Source organism: Struthio camelus, chromosome 2, assembly GCF_040807025.1.
Source record: "Struthio camelus isolate bStrCam1 chromosome 2, bStrCam1.hap1, whole genome shotgun sequence".
NCBI lineage: Eukaryota > Metazoa > Chordata > Aves > Struthioniformes > Struthionidae > Struthio > Struthio camelus.
The window spans coordinates 168,200,644-168,213,908 of NC_090943.1; the positions used below are offsets into that span (position 1 = coordinate 168,200,644).

The following is a 13,265-nucleotide window of genomic DNA, read 5'->3' on the forward strand; positions in this document are numbered from 1 at the left end:
GGAGGATCAAAAGGTTCTGAAAGTGATTTCAGACTTCGCCAATATCCAAGATCACTGAGATGCAGTCCTTCGTCCCCCAACTACTAACAACCCTAAGCTGTCAGAGCATCAAAGTGGTCTGCCCAGCCAATGCAGACATGTCCATCAAAACTGATCTGGAGGATATGGGGAACTGAAAGAGCATCCAGCATATATTTTGGCAAAAAATTCCTCATCAGGGAGTAGCATAGGCTGAGAATAAGCATCTCCTGGAAGGTAAGAGGCTATGTTTTCACCAGAAAACAGCCTGGAGCCAAACTTACAAACCTCTAAGGTTTGCATGGCATACAGATCATCATGTCATACGATTTTGAAGTGCCAAGCAATAGCAGTGCTGCAGCTGTGATAGAATTTTGCCACCATGGAGTTCAGAATTATGTCAATGACATTCAGACAACTAAACATACCCCCAGAAATATCCCAGGGACGTTTCTGAGAAATCAACTCAGGGCCTTTGAAAGGAACAAAAAACTTTTTTTCAGCTAGAACTATGCTTCTATCATCCTACTGACCAAGGGCAGCCACAGCATACAAGTCATGAGCTTGGCCGTTCTGAGGTATTTCCTGTGCAATGCCTCTATAGAGCTATGACAAAACAGGAATACTGTAAAGAAACATCCACAAACAAAAATCCCTCCTAACGGGCAGTCATGAACTGAGTTTTGCTTCTGAAGTGAAAATATCCAGCTACTGTAAGGAAGCCTTTAGTCCTTTACCACATGCAGGACCCCATCTGTCCTCTGGCTGAAGAGAAGTGTCATAACAAGTTCAGCCTTCCACTGAAAAGTTTGTGTCCTTAAACAGAATCCAGGGCTGTGGCTAGAATGATGAGTATCTCTGCAGAGGCCATGCCCATATCTAATGGTACTTGTTATGAAGCTCATGATATCATTTGAGGTTTGCTAGGGCTGAAACAAATTCCCTTCTGACATCAGCAGGAAGGCAAACAAGTGAAGATTGTTCAAAATCTTATATTCACTAAGCAAAGAAGGTTTGATAACTTCATTACCAAAACTAGAAAGAGAAGCGTATCTTCTTGCCAGAGTCTACCAGACACTTTGTGGTCAAGTCTGTGGAACTTGGCTTAATTTATTTCGGTCACTGCTGTTGCTGAAGACTAAAGACAAAGGAGGTCTCAGAAGGACTCAAAATTTCCTGATACCCACTATTTTCTGTCTTTCCAATCTTGAAAGGTAAACATAAAGACATGAGAGGCCATGCTGTTGTTCTTTGAATTGTTAACCAATCCACATAGTTCTTTTTTAAAAGAGAACTATAGTGCTAATCTGGGGAATGATAACAAGAGCAACAGAAGAGAACAGAAGTTTCGAGGCACCAAAGGTCACGCTAACGCTGCATTAACTACCTATGCTGACAATCCAGTGGCAGTTGAATAGAGACACACCAGAAAGGGTCCCAAAAGACCTCAGACATCATACAGACTACTTCCAAACTCAATAATCATGATGGAGAGAAGAAAAATACGGAATATTGTCATTTGACTTTTTACCTTTGTTAGTTGACTCTCCAGCACCAGCAGGGAGAACAGGTGTCAAAAGGCCAACACGCACCTTCATACCAGCCTCCACAATCTCAAACCGTTGCCAAACTGCTTTGGCAATCATCATCCGTCCTACAGTTTGGTATCAGAGGAAACAGCTGGCACCAACAATGGTATTAGAGGATCACAGTCATGAGTGACAATGTCAGAAGATCACAGATCAATGATCACAACAATCAGCCATGCACAGGAACGAGAGAAAGGCATCCCGCCCTGTTTCAGGAAGTACTTGCAGATCTTGGTCTCTCCCTCACTTAGTGTCACTCATCTCAAGAATAAAGACATCCAGGATGCTGGTAATAGATGAAACACGACCTCTGCACGTTTCATGCAAGGCTGAGCCATTATCAAGTTGGCAGTCTAATTAATTGCAAGCACACAAGAGGCAGCTCAGCACGGATCTCACAAGATAAGTTCTTCATCTCACCAAAAGGCTGAAAAGAACTAAAATCCAACAAAATTCAGAGAACAGGATGGTCTTACTGACAGACGTATACCAAGAAGGACTGAAAAGCATACAGTATTTCCCAAGTATTAAAACAGGCAAACTTCAATTACTTGTAAAAGATTGAACTCATTCAAAAAAGGAAAAATGCATTCCTAGCTGCATCCCATACCACGAATGCCAAGAAAAAGCCACCTCAGTGCTCTGACCATTGCTATCAGAAGGGCAACGGCAGGCAGGACACAGCTGGAAACTCAGGGGAAGTCTGGAAGAATCTGACCGTGCAGGGGTGACATGCACGCTCTTTCTAAGTGGAATCTACATGGACTTGGATAATAGCTGTTTCTAAGTTAACTCTGTGTTTAGATAAGCCTTATTAGATGAGCTAAATCAGAAGCATTTACATACAACACAGATTACAGTCTAACTACTGTTGATACTATCAATAAAAATGTACAATATCATTTTTCCAAGTATCTGACCTTACCCAAATGTAATTCAGTGTGAACTGTACATGTTTCAATGCACATTAGGCCAAAGAGAGGGGTTTAATTCAAAGCAACTTTCCAGCTGCACGTTTTAATGCTTTTTAAAGGAAGAATGATTCTCAAAGGTTTAACGTACGACGCTCTGAGATTACAGATCCGTTATGCTGAATTTGGAAGCTTTTTGCTAACCAGAAGGCTGCATTTTACATATTTATATAACTAATTAGCTTAATTTTAAATCAGACTCTTAACTTTTTTGTTGTTAAAATAGTGACTGACATCTCCCATTTACTTGATGATACTCTTTATTCAGATTTGCCAGGCTGCTGGTTGAAAATAGCTACAAGTAACTGACTACAAAATTTGTGTTTTAAAATAAATAAATATTCAATGTCATTCAATGGAAATACCAGAAAAGTTTGTTTTAAATACAAAGGAATTTTGACAATGCACCTGTATTCTATGAATAGAATCAAGAGCATCTAAATACCAGATTCTTCGTTATAGCAATTAAATCTCATCCTCTTACCTTGCCTCTACTTGAAGTGAAATTTTTCTCTTTTCTGAAATCTTATGTTTCTCAACATCAACCAAACTAGCAAGTGAACAATTAACAAACTAGACTGAAGGAACATTCCTTCCGTGTGTCTACAGGCAGCTAATTCTGGGATAAAAAGGGTTAGAAGCTCAAGTTTGAGTACCAAACGTTTAGCTGTGACTTCCTTTTAGTTCAGATTTTTCAATTCCATTTCTTTTGTTTTTAAAAGTTTGCTGCATGCTACCTGAATCTTAAATATAAGTGTATGATTTAAAATATATGTTCAATAACAAGCTTTAAAAATAGTATATTTTATTTAAGAAAAAAATATATTCAGATTAAAAACTTATTTTTTAAAAGAATGAATTTTCCTCTACCTAGTAACTGCTAACCTGCCTAGTTTCTATATAGAGGAGAAAAACAATAAAATTAGAGCATTCCTCATAACAAAATCTTTAGTTGGCTAACAGAAGCTGGAAGTTTTAGTGCAAAAGCAAAGTTTGTCATGTGATTAACAGAAAAAAGTACTAACTATAACACTTTTCAAAAGTTCGTAAGATAATGGAAACCATTCACAGACTTAACATAGTAAGTACTAGAATCCTACATATAAGAGAACGTGTGTGTGTGTGCGCGCGCGTGTAATCCTTTTTTCCTAGCATTCTAGCAAAAAAAGGCACAGTACTTTTCTATGCTCAATGAACCCTTGCATAATACCACACAAAATCAGCTTTAGAAGAATTACAAAAGAATTACAAACCAGAAAGATATTTCTCTGTTATCCATGCTCAACCTAGTCTGTAATGCTTATGATGTCTGGGTAACATGTTATCAATAACAGACTTCAAAAACCATAGCAACTTCTTTTTTAGACCTCTTCAGCATAAGAAAGAAAAAGCTATTAGTCAAACACTTAGGAAAAAATTAAGTTTAATTTTTCAGACATTGAATATCACAGTTATCATAGGTCTTACAAAACTGGAAGCTTTACTTAGTTCTATAACGTCTGAAGACAAGATACACAAGAATTTCAACTTTCATTTCGCCCATTTTATATAGAAAAAATCTGAAACCCAGCCAAGGGTTAAGAGATTCAAAACTTAGTTACAAATATAAAAACAAACAAGTTATTTCATTTTAAAATTTCAAACCATTTTAGGACTTAAGATTAACAACGTTGTATGTGGACACGTGAAACAGAGCAGCTGAAAGTCTTATTTTCAGCCAAACTGTCTGTACATAAATCTATAACGTTTGATCTAAGAGTCCACAAAAATCCAAGTCCCCGTAGACAGCAAACAAGATTGATAGATAGAAAGATAATTTATTCCAGTTTATCAGTTCCTCTACGATTCCTTCCTTTCTCCGCAACTGATTTGAGCCACTAAACAAAGTGAATTTACTGGCAACAAAAAATCTAAAGCTTGCCAGAAAAGCTCTTTCCTGGATAGTCACCAAGAAGAGACATTTGCCTACCGCTAAAGGAGAAAATAGGGAAAAATAAAAAAAAAAAAAAAAGCATGATTTTACTCCTTTCCTCTGTATCTTAGCTGAGGGCACAACTGGGAAAAAAAATGCACCTTTTACCTAAGTTTATGGTGAATCAAGAATATTTTTATAACCCTTCATCATTGGTTCAGTGTTATTATTCTGGGCTACAAATAAAACTTTTATGAAGCATTTTTCCTAAGAAATATGATGCTAACATAATAGTTGTCACCTTTTCCTTTCCCAAGTGATCTTGCAAATGCTGCTTGTCCCTTCCCCCTCCCCAAAAGATCTTCACAAACATAAACACCATATTTCACAATCATCCACAGACACATTCAGTCTATTGTCATCCACTGATAAATTTAATAAATCACACTGAAATTTATTATTGAATTAAAAAAAATTAAAAAATAAAGGAAAGAAATCACAAAAACTTGTTTAACTTCTAGGAACTTAAGCCTACTGTCCTAGTTAAACGTTGCTGAATTCTGTTCCATCATGTTCAACTGCTACAAGTTCACTGTCTCAAACAAAAGGGCGAGAATTATCCTTTAGATGACTTCTGTATCCAGACTATTAAAAGTTTCATCAAAAACGGCTCATGGTAAATTAAATCTCATCTACAGCAAACTTTTCTTATCTGAATTTACTAATCAGCCACAATTCCTCTCAATCTGTCTATTAATAGCACTTAAGGAGGCTTCTAGTATTTTAAACAATACATTCTTTTTCTCCGTCTACAGACAAATCAAGCCCTCCAGTCATATACCTAACATTTACAGAGGAAATAGAGCATTAGCCTTAAGGCAGTCAATCCATAGATGGAAAACCTTTAAGAAAGTTTGAAGTTCTACATATGAAGCTCAGAACACACTGATATCTAAAACTAACAACACTGTATACTTGATTGTATTACTGTCAGTCAGCTATCTCCTGCTTACACAGAATTCCCCAACTTCTGGCCTCTCCATTACTTCTCAAATTAAGTCCATTTCAAAATAAAGTCACACTGCTTCTCTATAGCACAGAAGAAAGTACAGATTTTGCTTTCCTTCTTTAAAATCCTACCTTGATCAGAAAGAAAATCCAGCATGGTCTGGAGAAGGAAAGAGAGGTGCCTGACAGATAGAGCAGGATTGCCCATTCTTCTGGAAGCATATACTAGTTCATGAAGCAAACGCATCTGTACTGCAGCCCATCCTCTATGAGTTCCTAAAAAGGAAAGAGAGAGTCATTTACATTTTTTTAAAAGGCTATAAGTCATCAAAAATCACTTGTATTTGATTTTCTTTATATACTATGCAGTAATTTAATGATGCTTGTATCGTTGAACCTATTGACCACAAAATCCAAAGTCTGCATTCAAAACAAAAGAAAACTTAGCATATTTCAGTTTGCTTGAATACTTCAATGTAGAGGAATTTTGGTTTTATATGCTTGTCTATCAGCTCTTAAATTTATCACTAGAATTCAGAAAATCAAGTTAATATTTCCCATGAAGTAAAAACAAAAAGCACAAAATCACTTTGATTTTTAATCAACAGTCTAGAAGGTCTGCAGAACTTCTACAGCCTTCCCTCCCAACACACTCCCAAACTAGCCTTCGCCTTTTCCATAATAAGCCATACCATATTTCTTCCCCCCAAATATTTTCTCTCTTCCTAGACAATCTGTATAGTCCACTTCGCATTTTCTGCCTCCACTCACATAACGTTTCTTTCCAATGTGACTATTGAAGCCATACCTGATTTAAAAAAAAATAAATAAATTTTAAATATACATACAGCAGGTTGTCTACGTGCCTGCTACAGTCAATGGAAATGCCATAAACACAACTTAAAGAGCCTGGAAAATATCAACCAGCGGGTTGGCCAGCTCACTATTTCCATATGCTTCACTGGCTGAATTGACTAGATAGCCATTGACTATAAAGGAACTAAGTAACCTAGCACATATGGAAACACTTAAATTTACAAGATTACCATCTATTGTTGGGATTCCAATTTGAAGTTAATGTATTTTCACAAAAGAGAGAAGAATCTACTGGCTGCAGTCCATTCATATTCAAATCAGTCCAGAGAGTCTTCTTACTAGCGAACCCCCACCTCCTTTCCATTGACATATGCCCAGCCCATAGCTTGCTACCTTTGTTCCCACAGCTACATTTAGTGAATACCAGAAAAATGCTACTATACAAAAAGAACATAACTTTCAGGGTAACATGGGATGGTTTACTCAAAAGGAGTTCCCAAGCAGCATATTAGCTGGCTTTTCTTTTGGAGGAAAAATACAGCACAGTATATTAAAATAAAAACAGCTTTAAAAACTATTACCTTATATTCAGCTTCAGATAACATTAATACCAAACTATAATTATTAAAAATTGTTCAAAACCAGCTTGCTTAAAGAAGGTCAGTAGACTGCATATAACTTACAGAAAGTGAATACAGTATTTAACAACTACAAGAACAGTCATGTGTTGTTAAGGGTTTTTTTTGTTCTGCTTTTTTATAGATGCAATAAAATAGTAACTCGAATGATACACTGCATCTAAAAACTGCTGGAGTGCTCTTAACCAAATGTCAGTCTTGCAGATAATATTACATTGATTTAATTGGTGGTAAAACGTGGTATTATATTTGATATTATAGATACAAGTATAGATATAGCTATAGATATATATGGGTGGGTGGGTGTATATATATATATATATATATATATATATATATATATATGTACATGCACATCTGTGCCTGTAAACATTAAAAATATAAAAACTAAAAACATTTGAAAGACTCTTTCATTCTTTGACTATAAGCCAACAACAAATATCAAAAGAAATACAACTTCTGAGACACAAGATGAAGGCACTTAATTGAAAAATACTCAAAAATAAAACATGACTTCTTTGTACCGAGAAGTTTATAATTAAACACAAAGGCATATTTTTGAAAGACAGTAGAAGGGAAGCCCTCATTAATAAAGCGCTGATAACTATTCCCTGCAAGGAGAGGAATACAGCAACACATTCAGCAGCATTTCTCATCAGAATTTTGAAATTATTGAAAATAACACTAACAAAAGGCAAAACTGCTATTGTACAAGAACAGCTCTACTTGCTGCAATTCGTTTCAGATAGGTAAAGGATTTTGTTCTCATTTGAAATATCTCAAGGAACTTGAAAAAGTTACAGAAAGCCAGTTGAGTGTCCTAGTATGCTAGTCCCTTCCACAGCCACTCACCTTTGCTGAAATCTTTCGGATCCAGCGACAGACTATAGCCAGGGAGAGTTTCCAAAAGCAATTTGTAGCAGGCCCTCCAACCAGGCTCTGGTATGCTAGGTGCAACACACTGCATTGCTGCTACGCGCTTGAAAAAAGCAGACTTTCGGTGAAAACCAATGCGCTCATACAGCTCAGAAAGAATGCTGTAACGTTGGATTTTTTCTTCTTCTGAAAGCTGAAATTTAAAGGGGAAAGAAAAGAATTGTTTTTATCAAATAAAATCTTGAAGAGCATACTAGAGTAAAAAGCAACAGGAAAAAAATGTAGTAGACATTCTCCAAATTTACAGAAAGCTAGTGATTTTACATTCAGCTAGTATTAAAATCTCCTACCGCCAGGAAACCTTAAACTTGCTTCAAGTTCAACAGCTAACAAGAGCAGCAAATATAGCTTTCTTTATCAAATTTATCTGTCAGCAGTGCTAACAAGTAGATAGTCAAAATACTCAATAACAGCTAAAAATCCCCCATTTTATGGAATATATTTAGGGAGATAGTCCTATGTGCAATAGGAACTCAAAAACACATGACGTGCAAAAACTACTGATTTACCAAATTAGAGGTTTTCAACCCTTTAAGAGCAAACATACTAGTTAATCTTGAAATCTCAGGCTATGAAAGCAAGGAAACTGTTCTCCCAACCTTATGTGTCTCCAACCTTGTAAACTACGAAATATTAATTTCATGATTCTATGCAGATTGCCAAACAGTGAGGAAGAATTTAGTGAAAGGCCTAGATAGGTTTAAAGTTGAAATAAGCTTGGTGAGAAACTACTGACATACACTTCTTCAGCTTAGCCATATTGTGGCACAAGTCGTAAGGAATCACTGTTTCCTCCTTGGTTTGAATGCCCATCTTACTTTGAAAACAGCCAAGAAACTTTCTCAGGAAGTCTCAAAGCTACCAGGTACTTCAATTCTACATCCCAGGAACAAGCAACAGAGTTCTGAAAGCAGATCAATGCTGACACCTAGTGCACAATATAGAGCGTGCACATCCAAGGATATTATTTTAAATTACCAAGAATTCTTCTGGAAAATACATGAGTAGCTTTCAAGGCATTTAAAATAACAAACTTGACATAAAAATTGCACTCAAAGAGAGAAAGCATTTCCGTAACTCATTCTTCAAGACTGAAAATATCAATCAGTGAATTCTGTCTGTCTAACTTCAGATACTTTCAGTCTTGTAAACTCAGAGGATGATCCCAGCCACAAGTAATAACATTGTGATAAATAATTAGTTAAGAACATAGGCATTTAACCTAGGAAAGATGGGGGAAGGGGAGCGTTATAGAGACAGGGTAGTCAGTAAAACACCACTCAAGTCAGGATGCCTCCAGCGGGCACATGAAGCCAGGGGAGACAGTATGGGACACGGCTATGGAGGGTCCTCTCGCAACTCTCCTGAGAAACCTGCATGTTCGATTGCCTCTCCGAGATGCCTGTACACCAATGCACACACCATGGGGAATAAGCAGGAAGAATTAGAGATCTGTGTGCGGTTGCAGGGCCGTGATCTCGTTGCAGTTACAGAGACATGGTGGGAGAGCTCACATGACTGGAATGCTGCCATGGATGGCTACGTGCTTTTTAGGAAAGACGGGCCAGGACGGCGAGGTGGTGGAGTTGCCCTTTACGTGAGGGAGCAACTAGAACGTGTGGAGCTCTGCCTCGGGGTGGATGAAGAGCAAGTGGAGAGCCTATAGGTAAGGACTCAAGGGCAGGCTAACGTGCGTGACACGGTGGTGGGGGTTTACTACAGGCCACCTGATCAGGAAGGGGAAGTGGATGAGGCCTTCTACCGACAGCTGGAAGCAGCCTCACGATCACAGGCCCTGGTTCTCATGGGGCATTTCAACCGCCCTGACATCTGCTGGGAAGACAGCACAGCTAGGCACAAACAGTCAAAGAGGTTCCTGCAGAGCAGTGATGATAATTTCTTGACCCAGGTGGTGGAGACGCCAACGAGGAGAGGTGCGCTGCTAGACCTTGTACTAACGAACAAAGAAGGTCTAGTTGGAGAGGTGAAGATTGGGGGCAGCCTCGGCTGCAGTGACCATGAGATGGTGGAGCTCAGAATCCTACGAGGAGGGAGCAGGGCAATAAGTAGGATCGCAACGCTGGACTTCAGGAGAGCTGACTTTGGCCACTTCAGGGACCTGCTTGGAGGAATCTCATGGGGTAGGGCCCTGGAGGGAAGAGGGGTCCAAGAAAGCTGGTTAATATTCAAGCATCACTTCCTCCAGGCTCAAGACCAGTGCATCCCTCTGAGGAAGAAGTCCAGCAAAGCGGGCAGGAGACCTGCATGGATGAGCAAGGAACGCCTGGCAAAACTCCAACAGAAGAAGGAAGTACACAGAATGTGGAAAAGGGGACAGGCCACTTGGGAGGAATACAGGGACCTTGTCAGAGTGTGCAGGGATGCGACAAGGAAGGCTAAGGCCCAGTTGGAGTTAAATCTGGCAAGGGACGTCAAGGACAACAAGAAGGGCTTCTTCAAATACCTCAAGAGCAAAAGGAAGCCTAGGTTAAAACATGGGCCTGCTGCTGAATGGGGCGGGTGCCCTGGTAACGAAGGATACAGAGAAGGCAGAGTTGCTGAATGCCGCCTTTGTTTCAGTCTTTACTGCTAAGGCCAGCCCTCAGGAATCCCAGACCCTGGGGACAAGAGAGGAAGTCTGGAGAAAAGACGACTCCCCCTTGGTCGAGGAGGATCAGGTTAGAGATCATTTGGGCAAACCTGACATCCACAAGTCCATGGGCCCCGATGGGATGCACCCACGAGTGCTGAGGGAGCTGGCGGATGTTATCGCTAGGCCACTCTCCATCATCTTGGAAAGGTCCTGGAGATCAGGAGAGGTGCCTGAGGACTGGAAGAAAGCCAGCGTCGCTCCAGTATTCCCAAAAAGGCAAGAAGGAGGAGCCAGGAAACTACAGGCCTGTCAGCCTCACCTCCATCCCTGGAAAGGTGATGGAACAGCTCCTCCTGGAGGTCATCACTAAGCATGTGGAGGACAAGAAGGTGATCAGGAGTAGTCAGCATGCATTCACCAAAGGGAAGTCATGCTTGACCAATCTGATAGCCTTCTCTGAGGGAATGACTGGCTGGGTAGATGAGGGGAGAGCAGTGGATGTTGTCTACCTGAACTTCAGCAAGGCTTTGGACACTGTCTCCCATCACATCCTCCTAGGGAAGCTCAGGAAGTGTGGGCTAGATGAGTGGACAGTGAGGTGGATTGAGAACTGGCTGGATATCAGAGCTCAGAGGGCTGTGATCAGCAATACAGGGTCTAGTTGGAGGCCTGTAGCTAGCGGTGTCCCCCAGGGGTCAGTCCTGGGCCCAGTCTTGTTCAACGTATTCATCAATGACCTGGAGGAAGGCACAGAGTGCACCCTCAGCAAGTTTGCTGATGATACTAAACTGGGAGGAGTGGCTGACACACCAGAAGGCTGTGCTGCCCTTCAGAGGGACCTGGAGAGGCTGGAGAGCTAGGCGGAGAGGAACCTCCTCAAGTTCAACAAAGGCAAGTGCAGGGTCCTGCCCCGAGGGAGGAAGAACCCCATGCACCAGGACAGGCTGGGGGTTGACCTGCTGGAAAGTAGCTCTGCAGAGAAGGACCTGGGAGTGCTGGTGGACAAGTTAAGCATGAGGCAGCAGCAATGTGCCCTTGTGGCCAAGAAGGCCAATGGGATGCTGGGCTTCATGAGGAAGAGTGTTGCCAGCAGGTGGAGGGAGGTGATCCCGCCCCTCTACTCAGCCCTGGGGAGGCCTCCCCTGGAGTACTGTGTCCAGTTCTGGGCTCCCCAGGACAAGAGAGACATGGCACTCCTGGAGAGAGTCCAGTGGAGGGCTACAAAGATGATGAGGGGACTGGAGGATCTCTCCTCTGAAGAAAGGCTGAGAGAGCTGGGCCTGTTCAGCCTGGAGAAGAGAAGACTGAGAGGCAATCTGATCAATGAGTATAAATACCTGAAGGGAGGGTGTCAAGAGGAGGAGGCCAATCTCTTCTCCGTGGTGCCCAGCAACAGGACAAGAGGCAACGGGCACAAACTGCAACACAGGCAGTTGCATCTGAACCTAAGGAGAAACTTCTTGACTGTGAGGGTGACAGAGCACTGGCACAGGTTGCCCAGAGAGGTAGTGGAGTCTCCTTCCCTGGAGATATTCCAAACCCGTCTGGATGTGACCCTGGGAAATATGCTCTAGAGGACCCAGCTTGAGCAGGGGGGTTGGACTAGATGATCTCCAGAGGTCCCTTCCAACCTTGGCCATTCTGTGATTCTGTAAGGTGCGTCTTATAAATGAAGTTTCAAAACACACTTTTAGCTAGCTAAATTGTAACACAGCTGTGAAAAAGGGTTTCAAAAGTCCTTACTAATTTTGGACATACAAATATATATACTCAACAGAGACCTCAAGTCTTCAGAAGGCACCATGATCTTATCGCATATCTCAAACTGTCAAAAGAGAGACAGACTAGCAAGTGACTTTCTGCAGTTTCAGTTTTTGGAAGCTGAAGTTCCTATTACCCACAGAACTAGAAACATAACGTATATAATGTAAACATACAGCCTATCCATATAAAAAACTAAAAAAAATTGTAAAAGGACAATTGCACTAAGCTGAACATTTTCATGAATCAAAGCAGTTGGAAAGAAATTTGGGCACAAAGTAAAGATAGAGAACTTCTTAAGAACAGTTTGTTAGAATCCCCAGATCTATCATTCAGAAAGAAAGAAAGGCATTGGATTAAGGTCACCTACTCTAGCAGGAAAGCTGCTCCAACTTTTTTTTTTCTTTTTTCCATTCATGTCATTAAAAAAAAAACTTAGTAAAATCAAAAAAACCCACAGTAGCAGAGTTGGAAAGGGCATGAGCACATGATCAGATACAAAAGTTAGCTAGAAAAGCTTAAAAAATTATCAAAACTACCTCTCAGATACATAATACTGTTAATGTGTGTGCAACTATGGAAACTAAATTTTTACGATGGCAAGAAAAAATGGTCATGATAAATATTTAGGTCAACACAGGCGCTCACTAATAATTGGGACCATTGTAAGAGAGGCAATAGGTTGTCTGAAGATTTCTTATCATCACATTTGAATAAGTTTTTAACAGTGTTACCTAACTAGTTACTTAGGGTTTGCTCACAAAGTTGCTCAAATATTTTTTTGTAGCCACAGGAAATTGCTTATGTTTCCTCCTCACAAGGAGGACAAAATTTTGTTTTCCCTCAGCTCAAACAGCTCGGTGTTATCAGCCCAGCATTTAAAAAAAAAGAAAGATGATCAACAACAAGACGACCAACAAGGAGAAGAAGAAGAAGAAGAAAAACAAATACTCCAAATCAATTGATTTTGGGAAGATCATAGCAGGCATTCTGCAGACCATTAGTAGAGCAATCACAATTGCC

The 13,265-nt window shown here is 40.3% G+C and overlaps 1 protein-coding gene across 4 annotated transcripts in view; it reads right to left on the reverse strand.

Annotated features, from left to right (window-relative positions):
* The window catches only part of TRAPPC9 (trafficking protein particle complex subunit 9), a 483,858-nt gene that overhangs the window by 442,860 nt on the left and 27,733 nt on the right, over positions 1–13,265 (reverse strand). For all 4 annotated transcript variants that reach the window (XM_068933393.1, XM_068933395.1, XM_068933394.1 and 1 more), the window contains 2 exons: positions 7,805–8,021; positions 5,631–5,774 (listed from right to left, as the gene is read on the reverse strand). In XM_068933393.1, the coding sequence (XP_068789494.1) occupies positions 5,631–5,774; positions 7,805–8,021 (361 nt within the window). The remainder of the gene's footprint in view (positions 1–5,630; positions 5,775–7,804; positions 8,022–13,265) is intronic.